The sequence below is a fragment of the Antennarius striatus genome, chromosome 12, assembly GCF_040054535.1.
Source record: "Antennarius striatus isolate MH-2024 chromosome 12, ASM4005453v1, whole genome shotgun sequence".
Lineage (NCBI taxonomy): Eukaryota > Metazoa > Chordata > Actinopteri > Lophiiformes > Antennariidae > Antennarius > Antennarius striatus.
In genome coordinates, this window is record NC_090787.1 from 20589472 (window position 1) to 20615923 (window position 26452).

General features: G+C 42.4%; 2 protein-coding genes across 2 annotated transcripts; both read left to right on the top strand.

The window, feature by feature from the left end:
* Positions 1-730: 730 nt before the first annotated feature.
* On the top strand, positions 731-21127 carry trappc10 (trafficking protein particle complex subunit 10). Its single transcript, XM_068329943.1, has 23 exons — positions 731-902; positions 2876-2957; positions 4265-4400; positions 4654-4853; positions 5943-6138; positions 7190-7301; positions 7380-7627; positions 7705-7851; positions 8151-8265; positions 9255-9331; positions 9508-9599; positions 10380-10520; positions 10767-10876; positions 11153-11682; positions 11820-11961; positions 12103-12261; positions 15686-15915; positions 16681-16781; positions 16910-17033; positions 17692-17856; positions 18049-18229; positions 18946-19140; positions 19781-21127. Exons 1-23 carry the CDS (start codon positions 842-844, stop codon positions 20026-20028), a joined length of 3792 nt encoding a protein of 1263 aa, XP_068186044.1. The 5' UTR covers positions 731-841; the 3' UTR covers positions 20029-21127.
* A 617-nt stretch (positions 21128-21744) lies between these two features.
* gdf3 (growth differentiation factor 3) lies at positions 21745-25199 on the top strand. Its single transcript, XM_068329821.1, has 2 exons — positions 21745-22307; positions 24234-25199. The coding sequence occupies exons 1-2, from the start codon at positions 22019-22021 to the stop codon at positions 25091-25093; spliced, it is 1149 nt and encodes a 382-aa protein (XP_068185922.1). The 5' UTR covers positions 21745-22018; the 3' UTR covers positions 25094-25199.
* Positions 25200-26452: the final 1253 nt, after the last annotated feature.

Genomic DNA, 26452 nt, shown 5'->3' on the forward strand with positions numbered 1-26452 from the left:
TGTGTATCATTGACAACAGATGGTGTTGAATTTCAGTGGGATATTATATTCTAATTTTTAATTTGTGTACACTTTCTTTTGTTAATTTGAGCTACTGCTTAATAGACATGTTCTATGTTAATTATTGCAAAACTGATTTATTTCTAAATTAATATTATGACAATGTTTTGCTTCAATGATTAATGACAGGATAATTAACCAGTCCAATGTCCAGCTGTTTCACCAATTTAAGGTGCAAAATAAGAAATCAAACTATCACTAATTTTCACACTACAAGTTAGTGAATTAAAATTTTTAGTTTTGTAAGATCTTTCTGTGATGAGCAAATTGCTTGTTAGCTTGACGAAACTAGATTCACTGTCAAATATATGGAAAAATGCACAAAAATGCACTCAAATCCCTTGCTTTGGATACATGTTTTTAAAAAAATAAACTTGGTTTTCAACCAAGGATCCAGTGATCCAACCAACTATTATTCGACTGAATAATTTTTGTTGTTCTGTTGTCCAGTTCCAATTTCTGAATGTCTTAACACAATTTCTTTTTAAAAAAATGTAATTTATATTATTAAATTTTAATTTAACACATTATTATATTATTCATGGAAGGTGATATGACCCAATTTATAATAATATTATTTATACTTCAATATTTCACACACATCACAACGTTTCAGACGGAAGTGGACGCTGGCCCTTTAATGACGCAGAGGTTACGCACTTCCCGGAAGTGCAGGAGGGACACAGGCCCCTTCGATTCAACACAACTGCACACATAAGCATTTACTTCTAATAAAGCTGTGTTTGTATGTTATTTTCATGGAGCACTACCCCTAACACATATGGAGTGTCTAGAGGAAAAGCCGATCATATACACTATGGAAAACAAGCCAATTGTGACATGTGAGTATTTATTAAACCGAGACGTGAATGTTATTTTCTGCACTTGACAGCTTGCAAGTTAGCTAGATCCATTAGCAGCTTGTAGCTAAGCTAGCAGGTCCCCTTCACTAGTATAGAAGGACAAGTGTGTGTGAGGGTCGATGGCTAAATGTCTGCTTGTCAAGGCCGTGATATGTTCACGTTCACACACGAACAGTGCTGTCAGTGATTGATGTTCTCAGAGAGAACGGTGTGTGTGTGTGTGTGTTTGGTAGCTTGTAGCTCCAGTGATTAACAGGCCGAGCTGCTAACATAACGTCACTGCTGGCTGCTGCAGTTTGGGGAAGGATAAAATTAGTATTCTTTTATTTTCCTGCGTTGTTATTGTGTCGTAACTCTGGTTTTAGACCCTAAAATCATTGTTTCGTACCCTGGTGTTGATCTTAAAGACATAATGACTGTGTGTATATTAGTTTTGAGTAGATTAGGGCACATCCGAGTGTCTTCAATTGCATTGATGTAGAATTTAAGTCACCTGTAAGTTCTGCCTTTTCTGACCTAAAAATGAAATGAAAGCGAGCTGTTTTAGCTACATGTTACTTTATTCTGTTAATAATGGAGTAGATGTAGTGCTTTGGAAAATTAACACTATGTGTGCAGATTTTTAATGTGAAAGTATCCACATATATTACTTAAAATTTGGCCGATATAGAAAAAGTTCCAAGAAAGTCAATGTTGAGTGAATTGGACATTACATTTTACCATAAGCAGTGGAATTAGTTTGTTACCTAAAGTTAGGGGCAGATTTTTGTGAGGAGGATTGACTGATTTTAGACAACATACCTGGTCATAGATCATTCATCAATATTTGTTATGATTACATTGAGAGATCAGATGCAGAATTAATAGTCATTACTCAGACTAAAAAGTTTTCATTGAAAGATCTTCTCTGCCTTGTGTACTGGTGATGAAGTTTTAGCAATATTTGCCTTTGTGTGCAGGATGTACTGATGTTGAAGTGATTTTCCTGATGTTTACTCTCTTTTTTTCTTTTTTTTTAACAGTTTTCTTGTCGTATACTGACTGTTACCATATGCAAAATATTGCAGTTATTTTTCCTGCAGCATAGAGAATATGAAAAATTGCAGATCGTTTCTCTACCGAATTTAATCATCGTTGTATTTTAAAAGTCTTCCTTTTCAAACAGCTCACCTCTCTGCCTTCCCTTCAGTTTTGGCGTCCAGCCTATAGACAGGTATTTGGGTGAGTGGCTATCAAGCTCATGTAATCTACATAGTGGAAGATAAACGGGTTAAAAGTTGAACTGACTTTACAGTGCAGCACGTCGGTCAATGAAACCGAGGCTCTGACAAGTTTTCATTCTGTATCACGCAGCAAAAATAAAAAGTTGATAATTTTGGTCACATTTGTAGACATTAGTTGCACTGCAATATGGCTATACTCCACTGTTATGCAGAAGCTGTAATGGTCTGTTGTGTTGCCCTACAGCATAGTCTCTGTGTGAGACGAATGACGTCAATGGCCAAAGCATGAAGAGCACAAGCGTTGAGAGGGAAAGTATTTTTGTGTTTGAGTGTAATAAAAATTTATGCTGCAAACCCTGACCTCCAACAAAGCTCGAAACAAGTTTATTCAAGGCAACATCATGTGTTTCCACAGGGTTGTTAAACAGAGGAGAGCAAATAAAGAGGCTGAGAGTTGCATGACGTTCATGCTTCTTCCACTCACACAGGTTTTCGTCAATAATGACACACAATCCCATGACTTCTTTCTTGTGTGTTCTGTATAGTACTTTTTTTTTTAGTTATTGGAATTTCCCCGCTGTGGGATGAATAAAAGTTTATCTCATAACTGATGTTTCTTTCCCTCATGTTTGTGTCAACATGTTATGTCAAGAGTTCCATGTGAACAACCTGAGGTCTTAATGTCAGACCAGTTATCTAAGTGCTCTTCGTCGGGGCTTTTCTTTACAGGTGCTGGAGACCAGAGCTTGTTCGCATCTCTCTACACCTCATTGGCCCAACAACTTCCCAGAGAGCCAATGGAGTGGAGGAGGTGAGTGTTATCCTGGTGTGTGCTTGGGTTTAGGAACATTATTCATATCATTGTAACGCTTTTCATTATTATCTTTCATATTTTAGTTATACCAGAGATGAATAGTTTGAATGAGTTTAGGGGTATCATCCACGATCCAAAACATGCACCTACATGTTGTTTTCCATCATCATAATGCTGGATCTTAAAGTGTGAGATCAGAGTTTATTGAACACAGCTCACAGCTCGAATGATGTCGTGTTTAGAATAATGAACGTTGACTATCCTGGTGGAGGTTTGTCCTGGAAAGGTGAGGAATGAAGGTTAGCCGCAGTAAGACAGAGTAGATGTGTGTGAATGAGAGGGACCCAAATGAAAGAGTGAGGTTACAGGGAGAAGAGATCAAGAAGGTGGAGGATTTGAAGTACTTGGGGTCAACGGTCCAGAGCAATGGAGAGTGTGGAAAAGAGGTGAAGAAGCGTGTCCAGGCAGGATGGAACGGGTGGAGGAAAGTGTCAGGTGTGATGTGTGATAGAAGAGTTTCAGCTAAAATGAAAGGAAAGGTGTACAAAACTGTGGTGAGACCAGCGATGTTGTTTGGTCTAGAGACAGTGTCACTGAGGAAAAGACAGGAGACAGAGCTGGAGGTAGCAGAGATGAAGATGCTGAGGTTCTCTCTGGGAGTGACCAGGAAGGATAGGATCAGGAATGAGTACATCAGAGGGACAGCACATGTTAGAGGTTCTGGAGATAAAGTCAGAGAGGCCAGACTGAGATGGTTTGGACATGTCCAGAGGAGAGATAGTGAATATATTGGTAGAAGGATGATGAGTTCTGAACTGCCAGGCAGGAGGCCTAGAGGAAGACCAAAGAGGAGGTTTATGGATGTAGTGAAAGAGGACATGAAGGTAGTTGGTGTGAGAGAAGAGGATGCAGAAGACAGGGTTAGATGGAGGACACTGATTGGCTGTGGAGACCCCTGAAGGGGAAAGCTGAAAGGAAAAGACGAAGATTGTATTCAAAGAACATGTGAAATCTGAAATACTGCTGAAGCCTGTTACCAGTAATAGCTGGTCTCAAATTTTTCTTTTAAGGAGAACAATATACAAACACTGTTTTCTATCAAAGGTGGATCTTCTTAGAGGTTCAAGAGGGAGTGTTCATGTTAATTTAGATTTTGATGGTCATTGGTGATTGGTTTGGAGTTTATGTCTGGAAGAAAACTCCATAGATGTAATGGTATGGAAAATAATATTACCGTAGTTATTGTAATTATATAATAATTCTTTATAAACATGCTATAAAGCACTATTTTCCTTCGTGTTCAGGACATACGGCCGAGCACCAAAAATGATCCATCTTGAAGCCAATTTTGTCCAGTTTAAAGAGGAGCTGCTCCCTAAGGAGGGAAACAAGGCTCTTCTCACCTTCCCCTTCCTCCACATCTACTGGACGGACTGCTGTGTAAGTCACACATACGCACCATCCTCAGTCAGTCTATCAGTAATTTAATCGATGTTTAAAACCATTGTGTGACCATAAATATAGATTCACATAAGTAATAAGCACAGCATTTTTAAACCCATAATGTGTGATCTAAAAGATATTTTGGTCATCTGATCATCAGCGAGACTGTCCCATGCAATGCCCTTTTATATGTTTCATCTCATGTTCATCAATTCAGTGATCCTGATTATATATTTGAACGTTTTTGCAGGATACAGAGGCTTATAAGAGCTCTGTGAAGGAAGACATGATGCGATGGCAGAACAACTTGCGAGCTCACGGATCTGCAGACTGGGTCTTCATTGTCGTAGAGACCAACGATACTAAGAAGAAGAACAAGACCAACATCCTGCCTCGGTCGTCCATTGTGGACAAAATCCGCAGCGATTTTTGCAACAAGCAGAATGACAGGTGAGTCCAGGTGTCCTGTCGCTGCTTGGTCTGCCTGGAATTTGTAAAGGCAAAGAGAACTGTTTACAGAGTGACAAAGTGTTCCTGCTTTCTGATACAGGAATGGTGTCTGTGGTAACCTTTTAATTTTTTTAATTTTTAGTTTTAATTTAATATACTTTAGTAATCCCTGAAGGGGATTTTATCGTTGTCTATAGTGGACATATTGTGGTATAGAAAATATTATTATTATTATTGTTATTATTAGTATAAACTAATAATATAATATTAAAACAATAAAAAATAAATAATTTCCTGACGGGAATCAGTAAAGTAAATTTTTAAAATTTACTTTACAATTAAAAAATGTTTTTGCAAAAACCCGATTTTTTTAAAAACTGTTTTTAGCAAACTGTATAACAACAAAGGCATGCAGTTGCATTTAGAGCTCATTACACACACACACACACACACACACACACACACACACACACACACACACACACACACACACACACACACACACACACACACACACACACAAATAATTGTCTTTCATGATCTAGCTTTGTGCCAGCTCTTCTGTGGTTAAAAATATTTGACGGATTCATGCCTATAAACGTTACGTTAAACCACTCTCTTTAGTGAAGTGCAACAGCAAAGTGGGGGGTGGGAAAGACGTTCAGTCCACAGACATGTGGTGCGGCCCCTCGACTGGAGGTGGTGTTACATAATGATGTAGGTCAGGAACACAGTCAGACCAGGACTGCTGACAAAGATGTTTTTTGCCGTTTTGAAGGCATGTTTTGTGTGGGAGAATAAGCGTTCTCGCCTTTGGCATAAAACTTTATTGATTTGGAAATCTACTAAACATCAAAGGAAAGAGTCAAACTCAAAATGATGATATTCCCTGATTTCATTCTCACATATGTGGATTTCTACTTTCATTCATTTCTTTCGTTTTTATGTTAATTCCTAAAGTTAAATTGACTATTTTGTCTTAATTTTCTTTTTTTTCTATTATAATTTTGTGGTTAATTTCATGGTAAATTGAGAAACTGTTGATTTGACCATCTTTGAGCACATAAAACTCTCTCCTCTGTGACACAGGTGTGTGGTTCTATCCGATCCGCTGAAGGACTCGTCTCGGTCTCAGGAATCCTGGAACTCGTTGTTGCTCAAGCTGCGAACTCTCCTCCTCATGTCCTTCACCAAGAACCTGGGCCGCTTTGAGGACGACATGCGTACGCTCAGAGAGAAACGCACTCAACCTGGCTGGAGCTTCTGTGAATACTTCATGGTCCAGGTACCTCAGTAAAGCGCTAGGATATGAGCTTAGACTTGTGTCACAACTGAAACTGAACATACAGAGGCTGCACACGTATCTGTATGATGCGTCACTTTACCTGCACAGTTTCATTGGTGTGTTTCTGTCCTCCACATCAGTAGTCCCCAAACTTTATTTGTGCAACAGACCTGTTTAACGGTCTGCAAAATATACAGTGTTTTCCGCACTAGAAGGCGCCACTAAAGTTTTCTCAAAAAACTGAAAGTGCGCCGTATGTATGAAAAACATTTTAAAATAGGCCCTTAATTGAAGATGAGTTCTCAGATGAGTTCTCAGCTCTCTGGTGTTACCTCAACCCCCACGCTGTCGCCTATCTGGTCAGCAGCCCAGACATAATACACAAGTTTAAGCTGCCCTCCCCCACACACAGTTACCTGCTGTTTCAGGTGTCGACCACGTTTGCAAATCAATCGTAGCACACCAGACACCTTTGGCCAGCAGTGACTTGGCTCTTGAAATTTCAGAAAAGGCTGCAGAGTCATGAATGCAGTCGCTGTAGAGCAGCTGTCATGGAGGGGGCTCTCATGTGGTGCACCCTATTCTGGTGAAAACAGTTTTAAAATGTGCCATTCATTGAAGGTGCGCCTTAAGCGCCCTATAGTGTGGGAAATACTGTAATAATAAATGTGAATCTACTGTGTACACAACTTTACTAGCAGTGTCCTTGTAACATTGCACCAACTTTTTGGTTGTTGACTTTGCTAGCTTTGGAGAGTCAGTTTAGCAGCAGTGTATTCTGTGTTACCGGCCCCTTTGAGAAGGTAGTCATGTGACCGAGGCCAGCATCTTGAAAAGCGTTAAAACTGAGTCACACACAGATGTGAAGGAGAGAATATTCCAGAAAAAAATATTCAGAATCAGATTATAATGAAAACACAACTAATGTAAGTTGTGTATTCTCATTGTGCGGCCCAGTATCAGTCTGCTGTGGGGGGGTTGGGGGCCGCTGCTCTAGAGTGTTTGCAGCTGTGAGTTGTAATGTACAGTTGTGTGTCTTTACATTCTGCAGGAGGAGTTGGCTTTTGTTTTTGAGATGCTGCAGCAGTTTGAAGATGCTCTGGTCCAGTACGATGAGCTCGACGCTCTGTTTACCCAGTATGTACTGAACTTTGGAGCAGGAGGTGAGTAGCCAGCGTCCGTATTAAGGTCTTCCCAGTGACAAGACTGGTTTTAGTCTCACCAGCCGCTTCCTGTTCCAGATACAGCAAACTGGCTGGGTTCATTCTGCGCCCCCGTGCGTAGCTGGAGCGGCTTGCTGCTTCGACGACCCATCGATATGGAGAAGAGGGACAGGATACAGCGAGGGGAGGCCAGCCTGTTAAATCTAAGGAGCTACCTGTTCTCTCGTCAGTGCACCTTACTCATCTTCCTCCAGAGGCCCTGGGAGGTCACCCAGAGAGCCCTGGAGCTGCTCCACAACTGTGTCCAGGAGCTCCGGCTCCTAGAGGTAAAAGAATATTTGTGCCACTTATAATTTAAAAATACTTAAATAAAGGATCAATAATAAGTGTATGTTATGTTCAGGTGTCTCTGCTGGAGGGGGCTCTGGACTGCTGGGTGTTTCTCAGCTGCTTGGAGGTTCTTCACAGGATCGAAGGCTGTTGCGATCAGGCCCAGCTAGCTGCTAACTGCTGCCACACCGTCGGGCTGTGGGCTTACGCGACTGACAAGGTAAGAAAACGGTGATTTAATTGCCTGCAGATCAGGATTCATTCATGTATATATTGTTGAGAATTTGACACAAGTCTGGTTCTGTTGGTTTAGAATCTCGACCTGTTAGTAGAAATACAGTTGGCCTCATCATCGGTCTCCATTAAGCCTTTAATTTTGTAAACATGTTCTAATTATTTTCACCCAACTAATTCATACTGGTGCATGGTAGGATTACTGAATGACATTAAAGAGGTTAGACGAATCAGACGTGCTTCTACTCAGTGTGGATAAAACCTTTTCTTGTATGGTTCCTCCAGCTAAAGTCTCTGGGGGAACTCTGTGGCCTGGTGTCAGAGAAAGGGCCCACGTCTGAGGATCTGAACAGGACGGTGGATCTGCTGGCCGGACTCGGGGATGAGAGGCCCGAGACTGGTGAGGATTCAGAACCAACGTGTGACTGCTGCTGTGGTTTAAACTGTATTTGTGTGGTCATCTGCTGCCTTTAGCTTTACTTAATGTTTTACCAAGGTTAAAAGTGTGCATGTGGACCCTCAGCTTCAACTGTAGTACCATTATTTCCGGACTATTGAGCGCACCTGAATATAAGCCTTACCAACCAAATTTTTAAAATGTTTTCCACACAGAAAGATGGCACACAGAGCATTTTTAACATTTTTAATTACCACTTTTTTCTGAACAGTTCTTGTAACATGACAGTTAAACAACACTCTTGTCTCTAATGTGTCTCCATTGATTTATTAACACCAAGTTTACATGTTGCACGTCTGTTTTCTGCTTCAACATCCAGATTGATTGCCTTGAACTTAAAAGCTGCATCAGATGGCTTTCGTCACATTTTTCCCATCAAAATGCAAAGAAGAAGAAAGAGACACCCTAACCCCAGAGTCTTCTTTGGTGCTTTATCTTTTCCACCTGTCTGTCTCGCTCTTGCACATCTTGCTAGAGCGCCCCCTGAAGTAAAAATAGATACAGTAGATTAGCCGCAAACGTGTGAAAAAAGTATCGGCTTATACTCCAGAATATATGGTATATTTAAGTGCAACTATTTATGGTGGACCTGATGTTACACCTTTGAGTTTCTAAATGAATCTTCTTCTCCTTTCGGCTTTTCCCTTCAGGGGTCGCCACAGCGAATCAGTGTCCTCCATCTAACCCTGTCTTCTGCATCCTCTTCTCTCACACCAACTACCTTCATGTCCTCTTTCACTACATCCATAAACCTCCTCTTTGGTCTTCCTCTAGGCCTTTTAGGATGATGAGTATAAAGGCTGAAATAGAACTTTCCCTGAAAGACCTGTGAACTTGTTCAGCCATTCATGCTAACTGTGGTGATGAAGAGGCCTGACTCTTCAGTTAAACACCTGTGTGTCTTTACAAACTACCACCGTCTTCCTCCACAGTCAACAGTTTGCAGAGCCCCTACAAAAAGCTGAAGGAAGCCCTGTCGTCAGTGGAAGCTTTTGAAAAGCACTACCTTGTAAGTCGGTTTCTTGTCACATTTTTCAGTTGTCGGCACACAACACACACTATCTTAAAGACTTGATTTACTGCCTTGGTGTTTTAAAATGTAATCTTCTGGAAGCCTGAGTGAAAACCTCTCAAACGCCTTCCTTTCCCTCTCTCTCTCCATCCACCACCAACTCGTCGCGTAAGGAATTGTCTCACGCTGCTTTGGAGATGTACAGGACCATCGGCCGGCTGAGGTCTGCCAGGCTGGTGGGGAAAAGCTTGGCTGAGTTCTACATGTAAGGAAACATGCTAGTTCCTAATCTGGAAAGAGTGTGTGGCTGGATGCAAAAATTAGATTATTTTTTAGAGCTCTCTGATGTCATTTAGGTGAATTTGTGTTTTCTGTTGACACAATGGAGGTTGAAGTGTTGTTAAACCAAACATGTCAGGTCTTATGGCAGGGGTGTCAAACTCATTTTCAGCATAACGGCTGTCCTCAGAGGGCCAGATGTAACTTAGAAATGTAACTAAATATAACTCAGTGTAAAGTAAATTAAATGTAACTACTCCTTAATTTTAAATAACTCTGAATTTATTACTTATTCAAATTAAAAACATTACAATCACACAAAAATTGTTTGCGTGTTGCTCTGTTATAAATCTGTTATAAAGGATCAAACTATCAATGAATAAAGAAAAATAACATCAGACACAAGTTATGACCTTAACTTTGTTCAAAGTGTTTTTGTCAGAGTTAAAATGGGATTAACTACTGCATTGTGGGAAATGTAGATTTTGGTCTAATCGCACTTTTGATCTATTTATTTTTAGACACTCTGACCTTTCATGCCTTTGTGGGCCACATAAAATGATGTGGTGGGCCACATTTGGCCCCCGGGCCTTGCTTTTGACACATGTGGCTTATGGTGTAGTCGACATTGACTGGGGATCTCTTAGGGGATGATCTTGGATGTCGATGGATGTAATTCTGTTGCCTCCTAGACGAGTACACTTTATAATCTATAGTTAGGAAAAAGAAGGTGATGTATTTAAGAACGTTTGTGTGTCTTCACCAGGAGGAAGGGGGATCCTGAGCGTGCAGAAACTTTATTACAAGAAGCCTTGAAGTCGTACGTATCAGAGGGGTGGAGCCTCCCTGTCACTCACACCAGGAAGCAGATCGCTGAGTGTCAAAAACTGCTGAACAGGACTGATGAGTATCCTTCAAATACAAGTCCGGGGTAGTACAGGACCTCAACATGGGCTCTGTGTAGTACTGTACTCATGCGAACAAAGCTGAAATGTCAAAGGGTTGTTTAGTTTGTGCAGACTTTTCTTTCCAGTCGTGATATAGAAGTTTAAACAGCATCCTAAAGATTTACATGACCCTCATCAGATCTGCTGGCTGGTGAAAGTTCCACCAGTGCACCGTAGTGTTTGCATTCCTTCACCAGACTCCACAGTTACCTGCAGACCAGTGCCTTGTTGGCCGGCGACTTGAACCTGACCATGGAGGAGAGGACGCACTTCTGTCAGGAGATTCTAACCTTTGCAGACAAGTCTGGAGATCACTGTAAGTCACTTTGTTGAAAACTTGAAAGTAGAGGGAACAGATTATCCCACGCCCCCTGTTCTGTATCACAAGTCTGCAGTTCACAATTCTCTGGATTATCAGGTAATCTTCCTCTTAGATTACCAGTTGGCGTAATTATTGTAAAAATGGATTACTGTACTATGTGAATGACATCAGTTCCTCCAACATGGTTGTGTGAAGTTGCCTTTTTTAACTCTCTTACACACCCATGTCTCAGTCATGACAGCTATTATTCTGTTATTATTTCCTCCCCAGCTTATAAAGTGACTCTCAGCATGGACGTCTTCACTCAGCTGATGCGGCTGCGGTTCCGTCCGTCCACGGCGTCCGTCCACTCCGGAGCGGTCCTGCAGGTGGAGCTGACGTTGCGATGTTTGATGCCCGTGTCGGTGCGCGTTCAGCAACTAGCTGCTAGCATCCACTTCGACGTGGAGCGCGGAGGGACGAACGGAAAGCTTAAGGGCGCTCAGAGACAGACAAACCCAGGGACTGTTGAGTTTCACAAGGGGAGCTCATCGGCGGGTCCCCCGTCCTCCGCTGGCGGTCCCCCCTTAGAGTTGGATGAGATTCAGGACAGGAGTCCTACGGACAATTCGCTCAGCCTGACAGGAGTAGTGTGTAAAAACACTCACCTGGTCATGCGTCGCCATGACAGCAACTCACCACCGGACACGCCCAACTGCCTCAGCCCTCCTGCTGTCACAATGAAGGAAGGAGCACAGATGCTGAAAGTGGAAGATGTAATATTAGAGCCTGGGAATAACAGCATCGTCTTCACAGCACCAGTAAGAGACGGGAACACTAAAATATCATCGGTAGAAATTAATATCACAAGATTTAGAAATAGAATTTACTCTAAATACCCGGGATTTCATTTTAATGTTAAATCACTCCACACCCCCCAAAACCTTTGTTTGTGCAGAGTGGACAACCAGGCACTTACACATTACGCCAGCTGTTTGCCACGGTGGGTCGGGTCCAGTTTGTGCTGCCTCATCTCTACCCGTCTGTCCAGTATGAAGTGTATTCTCAGGAGCCCCAGCTGACTGTGGAGCCGCTCTCAGGTCTGGCTCTGATAATCCTTCATAACTATTAACGAATGCAGCAGGAAACACCTCTGATAAATCAAATGTTGTCGTTCAAATGACATTTATCCAAATCCAAATGAAATTTGTGCTTATATTTGATTGTGTTTGTGTTTTTAGAGCCCCTGCTGGCGGGCCTGCCCCAGATGGTGAAGTTCACCCTGCTGACTGGTCATTACACTGTGAAGAAAGGCGACGCCCTGCAGCTCAGCAACACCGACTCCATGCCCATCCTGCCCTCCAGCAGCTGCACTGCACGCGTCAGCAACCCTGCTGCTGGTCAGTACTCATCCAAACGAATGTTCACTCGCACCTCCAGGTGTGAGTTTAAACGGTTCTGTGACTGAGGTCAAACAACTTTTCCCCGTTTGAAATAACTAAAATCATTTTAATCCGTTCCAGTCTTGTGAAAAAGCCCCAAACCCTCTAAGTCACACTTGTCAAACTCAAGGCCCAGGGAACAAATGTGGCCCGCAAGATCATAAAAGGTCAAAAGTGTGCTTTGACCAAAAACTACATTCCCCACAATGCAGTAATTCAGCCCATTTTAGCTTTGACAAAAGCATTTTAAACAAAGTTAATGTCCTAACTTGTGTTTGATGTTATTTTTCTTTATTCATTGGTAGTTTGATCCTTGATTGATGGACTTCTGTGGGTTTAATAACCTGACAAATTAAAAGGATTTGTTATCATAGAGAAGCAAACATATTTTTTTCTGTGTAACTGTAATGTTTGTGACTTTAATACGCACTAATTTCAGAGTTATTTAACATTAGTAGTTACATTTAGTTAATGTAGCCACAAGAGGACACAAGCCAGTGTCTTATTGTGCCGGTCCCAAGCCCAGATAAATACAGAGGGTTGTGTCAGGAAGGGCATCCGGCGTAAAACTTTTGCCAAATCAAACATGCGAATCAAATCTATGACTGCCATACCGGATCAGTCGAGGCCCGGGTTAAGAACGACCGCCTTCGGTGCTGTTGACCTACAGGGTGCCGGTGGAAATTGGACTACTGTTGGTCGAAGAAGGAGAGGAGGAAAGTGTGTTTGTAGGAAGAGAGAGAAGAGGAACACCAAGAGTATAGGACTGAGAGTAGGGACGTTGAATGTTGGAACTATGACAGGAAAAGGTAGAGAGTTGATTGACATGATGCAGAGAAGGAAGTTTAGGAGCAGGGTTCAAGTTGTTCTATCATGGTGTAGATGGGAAGAGAAATGGAGTAGGAGTTATCTTGAAGGAGGAGTTTGTTAGAAATGTCCTGGAGGTAAAAAGAGTGTCGGATAGAGTGATGAGTCTGAAGCTAGAAACAGAAGGTGTGATGTTCAATGTTGTTAGCGGGTATGCTCCACAGGTAGGATGTGAGCTGGAGGAGAAGGAGAAATTCTGGTTGGACTTTGATGAAGTGATGCAGAGCATGCCTAGAAGTGAGAGAGTTGTCATTGGTGCAGACTTCAATGGACATGTTGGTGCAGGAAACAGAGGTGATGAGGAGGTGATGGGCAGGTTTGGTATCCAGGAGAGGAACACAGAAGGACAGATGGCAGTTGACTTTGCAAAAAGGAAGGAAATGGCTGTAGTGAATACTTTCTTCCAGAAGAGGCAGGAACATAGAGTGACCTATAAGAGTGGCGGTAGGAGCACACAGGTAGACTACATCTGGTGTAGACGGTGTAATCTGAAGGAGATCAGTGACTGTAAAGTAGTGGTAGGTGAGAGTGTAGCCAAACAGCATAGGATGGTGGTGTGTAGGATGACTCTAGTGGTGAGGAAGATGAAGAGGGCAAAGGCAGAGCAGAGGACGAAATGGTGGAAGCTAAAAAAGGAAGAGTGTTGCATGACTTTTAGGAAGGAGTTAAGACAGGCTCTGGGAGGTCAGGAGGTGCTTCCAGATGACTGGACAACTACAGCTAATGTGATCAGGGAGACAGGTAGGAGAGTACTTGGTGTGTCATCTGGAAGGAAAGTAGATCAGGAGACTTGGTGGTGGAATGAGGAGGTACAGGAGTGTATACAGAGAAAGAGGTTAGCTAAGAGGAAGTGGGACACTGAGAGGACTGAGGAGAGTAGACAGGAGTACAGGGAGATGCAGCGTAAGGTGAAGGTAGAGGTAGCAAAGGCCAAACAAGAAGCTTATGATGACTTGTATGCTAGGTTGGACAGTAAGGAGGGAGAGACTGATCTATACAGGTTGGCAAGACAGAGAGATAGAGATGGGAAGGACGTGCAGCAGGTTAGGGTGATTAAGGATAGGGATGGAAGTCTATTGACAGGTGCCAGTAGTATGATGGGAAGATGGAAAGAGTACTTTGAGGAGTTGATGAATAAGGAAAATGAGAGAGAACAAAGACTAGAAGAGGTGACTGTTGTGGACCAGGAAGTAGCAAAGATTAGTCAGGATGAAGTGAGGAGGGCATTGAAGAGGATGAAGAGTGGAAAGGCAGTCGGTCCTGATGATATACCTGTAGAGGTTTGGAAGTGTCTAGGAGAGGTGGCAGTAGAGTTACAGGGAGAAGAGATCAAGAAGGTGGAGGATTTTAAGTACTTAGGGTCAACAGTCCAGAGCAATGGAGAGTGTGGAAAAGAGGTGAAGAAGCGTGTCCAGGCAGGATGGAACAGGTGGAGGAAAGTGTCAGGTGTGATGTGTGATAGAAGAGTTTCAGCTAAAATGAAAGGAAAGGTGTACAAAACTGTGGTGAGACCAGCGATGTTGTTTGGTCTAGAGACAGTGTCCCTGAAGAAAAGACAAGAGACAGAGCTGGAGGTAGCAGAGATGAAGATGCTGAGGTTCTCTCTGGGAGTGACCAGGATGGATAGGATCAGGAATGAGTACATCAGAGGGACAGCACATGTTAGAGGTTCTGGAGATAAAGTCAGAGAGGCCAGACTGAGATGGTTTGGACATGTCCAGAGGAGAGATAGTGAATATATTGGTAGAAGGATGCTGAGTTCTGAACTACCAGGCAGGAGGCCTAGAGGAAGACCAAAGAGGAGGTTTATGGATGTAGTGAAAGAGGACATGAAGGTAGTTGGTGTGAGAGAAGAGGATGCAGAAGACAGGGTTAGATGGAGGACACTGATTGGCTGTGGAGACCCCTGAAGGGGAAAGTCAAAAGGAAAAGAAGAAAAAGAAGAAGTTACATTTAGTTACATTTATTATGTACATCTGGCTCTTGAAGAACAGCCATGATGCTGATGGTGAGCACGGCCTCATGGGTTCTACACGTCTAACATCACACTGCATGCTGTAGGTGTGACCAGCAGAGTTGTTTCTGCACCACAGTTTCCTTTATTTATTTATAGGCGTTACCACACTAGGCTTTTAACCATTAGCGTCTTGTGGTCATAGTGCATTCTTCTTCTTTTGATAGTAGCAGTTGTGAACATCGTGTTGATTTATTACTGCCACCCTCTGGCAACAGAGGGTGGCAGTAATAACTATTGACCATAACTATTTGAATATATTCAAACCAATGCCAAACTACACTTTTTATAGTCATAACATTTTAATTTTCTTTAAAATTTATTTTTGCTGGCATCTCCTCTCTGTATGTTATTTCCACAGCGCACTCTGTTTCCCCACACATACAGTGTTAACAGCTTCTCTCTGTCCTGTGTGATTAATATTGATAAGGTTTGATTCGTTCTGTTCAGAATCATTCTCTGCTTTTGGCGTCTCGTCACTTCCTTCTCTTTCTCCTCCAGAGCTGGTCGGTGAAAGCGTCCTGTCCATCCAGTCGTCTGAGAAGGTGACCAGCATCAGCCTGCCCCCCAGCCCTCCTTACCACACCCTGGAGTTCCAGCTGGAGGTTTTATGTGTCATACCTTGTGGGGTCGACCGGCCAGCCAACGAGAGACTGACCAATGGGGAGGTCCGACATCGACCACGTAGCTACAGTCACCCTAACACGCCCATGACTGCCATCGACCAGAGGGTGAGGCCCTCACACACACACACACACACACACACACACACACACACACACACACACACTATAGAGACGAGATGTGGCTTCTGTGGAGTGGAGTGGAGAGTTGTTGGATGCGCTTAAATAACTGGTCCTTGAAGTCTTTTGTTCTTCTTCTCAAAGATTAAATTACTGTATAAGAAATTTTTTTACTGAATTACTGAACACATTTTCTGAATTCAAAACAATTGCATGAATCAGGAGTGATGCTTAATTAGTGATATAGGAACTAAATGTACATATTTTAATATAATGACTGTTTTTGTATTTATTGTAAAGTAACATGTGTGATTTTAATGGTTTTGTAGTCCAATGGAGGTCAGACTTTAAGTCGACTAAAATGATGTAAACTTGTTTAAAAATATATATATAATTGAGAACCAGTGAACTGGAAATCACCTGTACCTGTATTTTATTTCATTATGTGTTGTTTTTATGTCCTGTTTTGTTTCTGGTAAATCTTCGCCAATAGTGCTTCTGTATTTAGAGAAGTTTTGACATTTAAATGACCTCAAATGGTGATTACAGATCGAAATTTTATAAAAGTGACTTACAAACAATTCAAATGTGTCGGCATTGGGGAACCAATTGTGTTCGTACATTGAGGATTACTAGGATATGATATAATAGCATAGAGTAGTATAACTTAGCACCTTCTGTACCATCCGTCCAGCTTATTGCGGATGGTTACTTGTGTATTAATAGACGTGTCTCGCTGGTGTTTGTACTCAGATGTCCATTGACTGTCCCTGGTCCATCTACTCCACGCTGCTCACCCTCACCTTCTACATCCCCTTCAAGACCAAACACTCTCTGCTTTCTGCTGGTAACAGGTCAGCCTCGTCTTCTTTGTGTGAAGTTGTCACAAACAGGAACATTTTAACTTTACTGCTAAACCTCTTCACAAAGTTCACGTCCCACCCTACTCGCATATTTACCTTCTGACATCTGACCCCACTAGGAAGTATATCCAAGTGATTGTGCAGAATGTGTCAGATGTGAATTTCACTCTGGCGGAGGTGGAGCTGACGGAGAAGCAGGACGCCTCAGTGGAGCTGCAGTCCCTCAACAAGAAAACACAACAGGTGAGCAGAAAAATCACAAGTTAACAAATTCAGGATGGGTTGATAAACATCTCCACTGTATAATAGAACAGCTGGGTGACTGTATGCATAATTATAGAATTATTATATATTATTATTAATAATAAATAACATTAACAATAATATACAACTATAATATTAACATTAATAATTCTTATTATATATAATAATAAGAATAATATAATAATAATTATAATAATAATAATAATGACGGTAATACTATAATATTATTATTGTTAAAATTAACATATAGAATTATATAGAATTATTATAGAACATGTATTATAGAGTAAGTAAAAGGATGAGGTCATGTACACACTAATGAGGGTTAAAATGAAAATGTGAAGAAAAATGTGTGTGTATATATATATATATATATATATATATATATATATATATATATATATATATATTGTTTTGTGTAAATATTTCACACTAATACTCACATAAAGCGTTAACAAACTTAAAAGAGCAACACAAAAACTTCATCAGGAGACCTGCGAGTATTTTTATGATAATGTCATTGTATATATTGTATATGTGATTGAGGCTGAAAGTATCAGAACATGACATTGTCATTTGAAAGTGCTCTTTTAAAATAAAAAACAAAAAAACGAAGTGTGTGTGTGTGTGTGTGTAGCTTTTGTGCAGTAAGCACTGTGTGTTCTGCCTGTGGGAGGTGAAGTGGAAGGACGACCTGTCTTCCTATCTCCAGTGTGTTTTCTCCACCAATTTCTCTCCACTCAACCGAGACATCTCTGCCTTCAAACCCTACCATTACCAGTTCCAACTTGAGAGAGTTACCGTGAGTCCACTTTACTTTCTGTTACGCTCATTCTCTGTAAGTCAAGCTACTTGTTCTTTCAGTGGCTCAATGACAAAAGAAGGAAAAACAGAAGATATTAAAACATGCACTTCCTGTCTTCCTGTCTGTTTTCTGAACTCACCTGAATAAGAATTGTCCTCTCTCTCAATAAACGCCGTGTGACTCCACTAGACGATGTATAGCGTGCGAGCAAACATCTTCCCTCCTGCTGGCGAGCAGTACTGTCGCTCTGGCGTCCTCTGCGGGCTGGAGGTGTGTATTACACGACTGACCGAACCAGCGGCAGGGGAGACGGCAGAGGAAAGCAAGACTGACAGCGACGGCCTCAAAACCACCAAACTCATGTATGAAGGTACGTCTGGGCTCTGAAGAGGATCAACACCTGTATGGAACTGTTTAATTCTTTGTACAGGTAGTCCTCATCATACGAACGTTTGACATAAGAACATTCAGAGATATGAACAAACATACACTGTTATATCTGACTGTTGCCCTGCAGTTCTCCTTCCAGCCACAACCCCTGCTGAGCAGCACCGCTGCATTTGTGCATCTCCAACATCCGCTTCCCCTCCATTTGTTCTTTGTTGTGTCTTTTAAAGGTTTTCTAGTGATTTTACGAGTCCAATATTTGTGGTGAACAGATGTCAAGTTGCGTGGAATGATGTCAACTTTTTTTCGTGTATTTTTTGAAAACCAACATATACTTGAGAGCGAGTTAACCCATAACTACCTCTACCTGTATTTTATTTCATTATGTGTTGTTTTTACATCCTGTCATTGTTTCTGGTAAATCTTAGGGAATAGTACTTTTATATTTAGACTCGTATTGGCATTTTTAATGACCTCAACTGGCGATTATAAATCTAAATTTAATAACAACTTACGAACAATGAACAACCTCTCGGAACCAGTTGTGTTCATATGTTGAGGACAACCTGTTCTTTATCTAGAGTTACCAAACTGTTGGACGGACAGTAAAAGGTTCCTTTTTGACTTCACCGTGTGTGTGTGTGTGTGTGTGTGTGTGTGTGTGTGTGTGTGTGTGTGTGTGTGTGTGTGTGTTCACAGTGGCTGACAGCAGCAGTAACTGGGCGGTATGTGGGAAGAGTTCAGGGTTGGTGTCGATGCCCTTGGCGGCCAATGCCACCCACAAGGTGCAAATCGAGGTGATGCCCCTGTTTGCGGGACACTTGCCCTTCCCCAAGATTGAGGTGCTGAAGTACCTGCCCCACACCGCAGCAGTGACCATCCAGCCAGACCCCGGTAGGAAGGTTTCCATTCTCATCGCAGTTTTCTCTTTTTAATAGTTGGTTTTGGGTTTCATTGTGTGTGACTCTTTGTACTGTTCATCTGTGCGCACCAGGAAGTAGCCAGTACCAGGCTTTTAAAGCAATTATCATTAACTCTCATTGACGTCTATAGGCGCCAATTACGTTTTTCAACAGGGGACGGTCTAGCTGAGCTCGTCAGTGAAAATCAGGCTTCTAATCGTGGTATTTAGCGTCATGACGACTGATCTTGCAATCAGTCAAGAACAGAACGAAACACCAATAAATATCCGGAGCATCAGAGAAAGTCCGCCTGAGCAAATCATTGCTACAAAGCACTGGCAGCCAGAGAGCGTACAAAGAGTGGACAAAAGTTGAAATTTGACTTTGACCCTAGTTTTCTCAAGGTGAAGGTCATCATTTCATTTTCATCCCCTTTGCTGCCTGAGTCATGTGCTTTTTGTTTCATCTTTCTATCTTCGATGGTTGTGAAGATATTTGGTGGACTAACGGACGGACGGATGAACACACGAACACTGACGTTTACACTTTACAGATGGAAGAATAAAATGTACATTTTTCCATGAATCAAATCAAACGTCGTCCCGTTGACTCGCCGGTGTTTGTCTCCTCAGACAGCTGCATCGAGAACGACAGTCTGTCCCTGCTGGACAAGACTCTGGATGACCAGGCGGACACGACCAGCATCCGCAGCCGGGGCAGCGTCCACTCAGTGGGCAGCGGCGACCAGCAGCAGAGGGGCGTGGCCACGCCGCGGCTGGAGCCCTTCAGCTCCGGACAAGTGTCCAACCACAGCCACGCGCAGCAGGTCCTGGTGCTGCCCTCCACCGACGATCACATCATGGAGGTCAACGCCACATGACCCCCGGGGGACGAGAACACCCGCCCCCATCTTTTAGAACTCAACCCGGGCCTTGGACGCATTCTGTGGAGCGGTCGCTCTGAGGCACAGGTGCAGGAGTCCATGTCAAACACTGCTGCATTCTGGGATGGACTCAGGCATGAATGTTCACACCACCGGTCACATGACAGACTGAACACAGTGACGGGCCAATGACATCCGCTGATTACATTTAAATAAAGAGTTTTCTTTGCCATATTTTGTACATAGCTCACTGGATGGATTTATTGCTCTCTCTATATAAATATGAACGGACTGATGAACCTGATGGGTGGAAGATAGTCCTGATTGTCCCAGGATGTGTGCACACCTCCATCATCCACTCCAAACTCTTCCTCTGACTGAGTGTCCAGCTGCGCCTGTGCCTCTCAAGTCATCAGTACTTGTTCATTTGAGATTTCACTCTGTTGATGTTAAATTTGTCCACAACTATCATGAAACTGTTTTGTTTTTTTGTTTCACATTGAAGGAGACAAATTCTGCTGTAGGCAAAAACAAGTGATCCTTTGCCCCAGTACACATTGTTTCAATATTTTCTTTTTCAAATTAACATTTTTTTTGGACAAGTTTACATTGTTTTTGCACCTGCTGGTGAAAAAAAATCTATGCTTTTATCATTTCTATTAATTTTGAACAAAAAGCAGATTTATTTTCTGAAATGTAATTGGAAGAATTGTCTCAAATACATGAACACTGATGACATGAGAGGCTCAGAAAAGTGGTTTGTGTGTGTGTGTGTGTGTGTGTGTGTGTGTGTGTGTGTGTGTGTGTGTGTGTGTGTGTGTGTGTGTGTGTGTGTGTGTGTGTGTGTGTGTGAATCATCTGGTTGTGTGTGAGCTATGCCCACTTAAATGAATGAGATAAGTCTTGACTGCATTTGTTAGTTCCTTCAAGGATGAATGTCACCAACTTTTCTCCCGCTACACACACACACACACACACACACACACACACACACACACACACACACAGAGTAACTACAGCCTCCTGAGTACTGTACATACTGATCTGTAAATAATGTTTCAAATTAAATCATCTTTAATTGCCAACTATATTAAAGAAGTGGGAACGGACCTGATGTGGTGTGATTGAAACCTCAGTCTAGGAGAAAACGCTTCAGTTCCACTCCTCCTCCAGGGATCTGCGCTGATGTTTACCCATAAACCCTTGTTCCACAGGTGGATAGAGACGGCTTCACAGCCATAAAGACAAATACATGTATGACTTCAGACATTGTGTTTAAGACGAGCACAGACCTGAAGCTTTACTGTATGATCTACACGTTTGTTGGGGTTTGGTGAAGTGCTGTAAATCAGAAATAAGATGCATCAGGACAAAAGAAGTTTAGCAGGAGGTGAATCTTCTGTGGAAGTTGGGTGAAAGACAACGTCTCCAACTCAGATCAGGTTCACAGAAAAGGTCTAGGTGAGGTGTGAGTCACAGTTAGGTTTAATGTGAACTTTTGCACCTTCATTTTAATGTGATGAAGAAGATGAGTGACAGTTTGCAAAGCACAAGCATCCTGACCACGTCTCATCTGTATGATTTCAAAGAGGAAAGCAAACTAAATTACTAATGTCAAAAAAGTTTCTGTTATCTGTCTCTATCTGTCTGTCTGGGGTAAAAACAAAGATTTCTCTGCCTCCTCAGACAACATCACTGTTTTAATACTGTTTTAATTCATTAGTTTGCATTTTCAAATGAAGTTATTTGGATCAAAGTTTATTTCCTAACTTTACCATCAGTGAATCCAGACATGGTTAAACTGGTAACACTCCCGGACAGGATCAATGAATGGATCAGAAATAAATAGATCAGCACTGACCTGAGATCAGCTCTTTCTCCCCACCCAGACTCATCTCATTATCTTAATGACTGGACGCCCCCACCCCCCAGGTTCAAACAGCCCCGGATCCGCTCCGGAGGCTCTTCCACCCGGAGCGCCGCAGACATGAGGCTCCACGCCGCTCCCCTGCTGCTGATCGCGGCCTGCTTCCTCCACATCAGCGCCTCTTCTCCAGCGGAGGAGATGAAGCACAAGGAGCGACTCTTCCTCCGCTCCATGGGGCTCTCCGGGCGGCCCAGGCCCCCACGGGGCCCCCAGGCCCGGCACCGCGTCCCGTCCAGGCTGTGGAGGATGTTCCGGAGGTCGGAGGACATCCAGGCCGGGGAGAAGGAGCCCTGCGCGGTGGAGGAGTTCGGAGTCCGCGGAAACATCGTCCGATACGTGCAAGACGAAGGTATGAGGAGTCACCATGACTTCATTTATCATTTAAAAATACAAAAAAAGAGAAAAATGTTTTATTCCAAAGAATAAAACATTTTTATTCTTAGTAAAGAATAATATTCTTGGATTATTCTTCCAATCTTTGAATGTTGAAGGTGAGGAAATGATTTCACCACAGCTTTTGTGTGTTGGAACATGTTTGTTTGTTTGTTTGTTTGTCTGTAATGTGTTTCTTAAAGTTAACAGACTTTGATGGAATTTTGCAGATTGCAAAGAACAAAGTAAATTATGAGGATTCAGCTCTAGGTGTTGGGGCCTAGTTTAAGATTTTTATTTATAATAATTCAAAAAATAAGTTAAAATAAATACTCAGTGAGGGATAATTCCCGATTCTTATGATACATTTCCTGATCATAATCGAAGAATAGAATATATGACATACATACATTACACATATGCTGACATTTAGATAAAACTACACCCAATCACACCTTAGAGAAAATCCTAATTTTTGTTGAGTCATAAATTGCTACTGATGAACAAATAAGTTTTCCAGCTTAAGGAATGACTTTGACGTTCAGCTCATTTGTGCAAAACAATATAATGGTGGCATCCTGTGCTGCGCAATGATGTAAATGCAAAGATATTTTCTGATTGTGCAGATTTTAGGGAAATCAAAGGGAAATTAAAACATGTTCATTTTACATAAGCAGAAAAAGGCCTATTATTATACTCCTGTGTCTGCACTAAATCATTCAGTGAACACACTTTGGTAAGTCTCAGCTGCATCGCCATAGTGGGCATTTAAGTAACTGCTGATGGGAAATGGCTCTACTCAATGCTTTTGGGGAGTGGCATCTGATCCTGCATGAAATTTAGTTTTGGAAAATTAGTGGATTCTGTCCTCCACATCTGTCTGAGTCCATCTTTAGTTTGTGGAGATTCTCGCCTGGATCATTAACTACCTTCTTAGAGGTTCTGCTCCAGCCGATAACGGAGGACATTACCTCTAAATTGAAACCCCTAAGACGGCAAAACCAACATAAACAAACGTCTTTGGAAAGTTTCTTTTCGCAGAATATAAAAGAATCTACGAAAGAGAAATAAAGCTGCAAAATAGCATTTTTTATGCTGCTGGTATCATTTTATTTTGTTGTACAGGCAAACCTGGGTTTCCCACCACAATGTGTTCCTGAAGGCTGTTCAAATTCCAAATACATTTTTCCCATATCAAATAATGTAAGTGGTCTTAATCCGTTCCAAGACGCTTAGAAAACTACCTTTTTTCAACATTATATGTTATTTCATAATGTCATCTATATATCAAATTGTATGGCAATGAAACATATCAAAGAAATGTAAAAGAAAGAAGCAAACACAAGAACGGAAGAAAGAAAAACATGGACGTAATCCTGTTAGCCTAAGGTACGGGTTACCGTCGTCTTTTGGACAGACGTTTACGGTACCGTAACTCGTACCAGAGGCAATGGAACGCAGATTAAGTGAAAAATTAGTGAATACAGTAAACTAAAATAAAAAGTATATTACAGTTAAAGCTTAAGAACAATAAAGATAAGAATTTTTACCTTTGTGGTGGTGAGCAGTTGGCATACGTGAACGTTGACGGCGAGAAGAAGGCGTGTGTTTCGCGTTCGACTTCCAAATTTTTTTCAACTTCTAAGACAAAAAAAAAAATTCCGGATTTTTTTCGGTCGAATTTGTTCGATGTCTAAAGCGTTTGAAAACCAAGGTTTACTTGTGTTCATCTTCCACACCTTGAAGGCCGGACCGTGAAAATGTATTCTGACCTTAAATATTCTGTGGCACATCAAAGGTTGGGGACCTCTGCTTTAGGGTACTTCCTGTAGAACAAAGAACCCAGATAATGGCTGACCCTCTGATGTCCTGATACACCCCCCCCCCCCGTGATGTTTTGCAGGCCGGTTGCTGCCCGTCTGGAGCAGCAGCTGTCAAACCTGCCTGGAGAAGCAGCTTTTCTTCAACATGTCGGTCCTGCAGCCCGCGGAGCTGTTGTCTCTGGCACAGCTGGAGATCACATTCCACAGGACACCCCCCAGCTCAGCACAGCTCCTGCAGGCCCCCCAGGCTCTCAGCGTTTCCTTGTTCGAAGTGTTCCGGATCACGTTGAAGGGAGCCGACCCTGATGTCAACCGGAGACTCCTGCTGTCCCAGACGGTCCAGCTGAAGGCGGAGCCGACCCCCACCCACATGGATGTGGATCTCACCCCCCTGGCAGAAAAGTGGCGCAAACCGGGACAGAACTACGGTTTAGTTCTGGAGCTGCGTCCCCTGGATGTGGAAGCAGAAGATCTCCTTCCTTTCCAGCCCAGGACCTCCTTCCCCTTGGAGGGGGCCTTCACCCTCCCGCTGGTCCGCCCCACCCTGGTGGTGGTGTCCCTCAACCCCCAGCAGTGCGGCTCCAGACGGAGACGGCACGCCGTCCGCTCCCCCGTTGCCCCCAGCAACGTGTGCCGGACCCGCCGCCTCTACATCGACTTCAGGGACGTGGGCTGGCAGGACTGGATCATCGCCCCCCAGGGCTACTTTGCCAACTATTGCCACGGCGACTGTCCGTTCCCGCTCAGCGAGAGTCTGAACGGGACCAACCACGCCATCCTGCAGACCCTGGTGCACTCGCTGGACCCCCACAACACCCCCCAGCCCTGCTGCGTCCCGATCCACTTCTCCCCCGTCTCCATGCTCTACTACGACAACAACGACAACGTGGTGCTGCGGCACTACCAGGACATGGTGGTGGACGAGTGCGGGTGTCGGTGACCCCGGGACACGCTCCTGATTGGTCCTCGTCTGAACTGTTTTCCAAAGTTAGGATGGGGTCTTCATGGTTTCTGGGTTGGTAGATTCCACCTCCTCTATAATGTTACTTGCATCCAGTTATTTTAAAGAGTTTGAAATTTGTACTTGTTTTCTATTTCCCAAGTGTTTTAATGTGAAGGCTGATTACAAATAAAAATTGCAACAAAACCACCCTGGAAGACTGAACTCGGAAGGCATTTCCTTCTCGACAACGTTTGTTTGCATTATTTTGTAATCTGATTGAAGTCACAAGCGTTGATGCGCGAGGGCGAACTGTATGTTAGTTATTTAAACAACCATAAGTGAGGAAAAGAAAAGTCGGAGGCCCACTGGCTCCGCTCCAGCTGATGGATCCATCCTCCCACTAGTGCTGCTGTCCTGAAGCACGGATCTGATCTCTGGTTTGGCTCCTATGTCAAACAACAATATGGACATGGCTACGGCATGTGTCTCAAACAACTCGTGTCTCGAGGTTCTAGACTCAAGTGAAAGACTGGAAGAAATGGGAGTGAGTTAAATTTTTGCTAGAGAACTACGCGAGCTAAAAGATGAAGTCGATACTTTCTACTCTTCCTTTTCTAGTCATCCTGTAGACTTCATGTGTCAAACTCACGGCTGGGGGGGCCAAATGTGGCCCACGAGAGCATAAAAGGTCAGTGTCCAAAAATAAATCGGTCAAAAGTGTGCTTTGACCAAAACTACATTTCCCACAATGCAGTAGTTCATTGAACAAATTGAACAACGCTTTGAACAAAGTTAACATCCTAACTTGTGTTTGATGTTATTTTTCTTTATTGATTGATAGTTTGATCCTTGATTGATGGAGTTCTGTGGGTTTAATAACCTGACAGATTAAAAGGATTTATGTTAGAACAGAGAAACAAACAAACATGTTTTTTCTGTCTAACTGTAATGTTTGGAACTAGAATCAGTCAGAAATTCAGTTATTTAACATGAAGGAGTAGTTACATTTAGTTACATTACACTGAGTTACATTTAGTTACATTTATTAGTTACATTAAGGAGTAGTTACATTTAGTTACATTACACTGAGTTACATTTAGTTACATTTATTAGTTACATTAAGGAGTAGTTACATTTAGTTACATTACACTGAGTTACATTTAGTTACATTTATTAGTTACATTAAGGAGTAGTTACATTTAGTTACATTACACTGAGTTACATTTATTAGTTACATTAAGGAGTAGTTACATTTAGTTACATTACGCTGAGTTACATTAAGTTACATTTATTAGTTACATTAAGGAGTAGTTACATTTAGTTACATTTATTAGTTACATCTGGTCCTTTGAGGAC

Coding starts and splice junctions, on each gene's coding strand:
- gdf3 (XM_068329821.1), top strand. CDS start 22,019: ATGAGGCTCCACGCCGCTCCCCTGCTGCTGATCGCGGCCTGCTTCCTC. Junction 22,308..24,233: donor CCGATACGTGCAAGACGAAG/GTATGAGGAGTC, acceptor GATGTTTTGCAG/GCCGGTTGCTGCCCGTCTGG.
- trappc10 (XM_068329943.1), top strand. CDS start 842: ATGGAGTGTCTAGAGGAAAAGCCGATCATATACACTATGGAAAACAAG. Junction 6,139..7,189: donor GTGAATACTTCATGGTCCAG/GTACCTCAGTAA, acceptor TACATTCTGCAG/GAGGAGTTGGCTTTTGTTTT. Junction 10,877..11,152: donor AGACAAGTCTGGAGATCACT/GTAAGTCACTTT, acceptor TTTCCTCCCCAG/CTTATAAAGTGACTCTCAGC.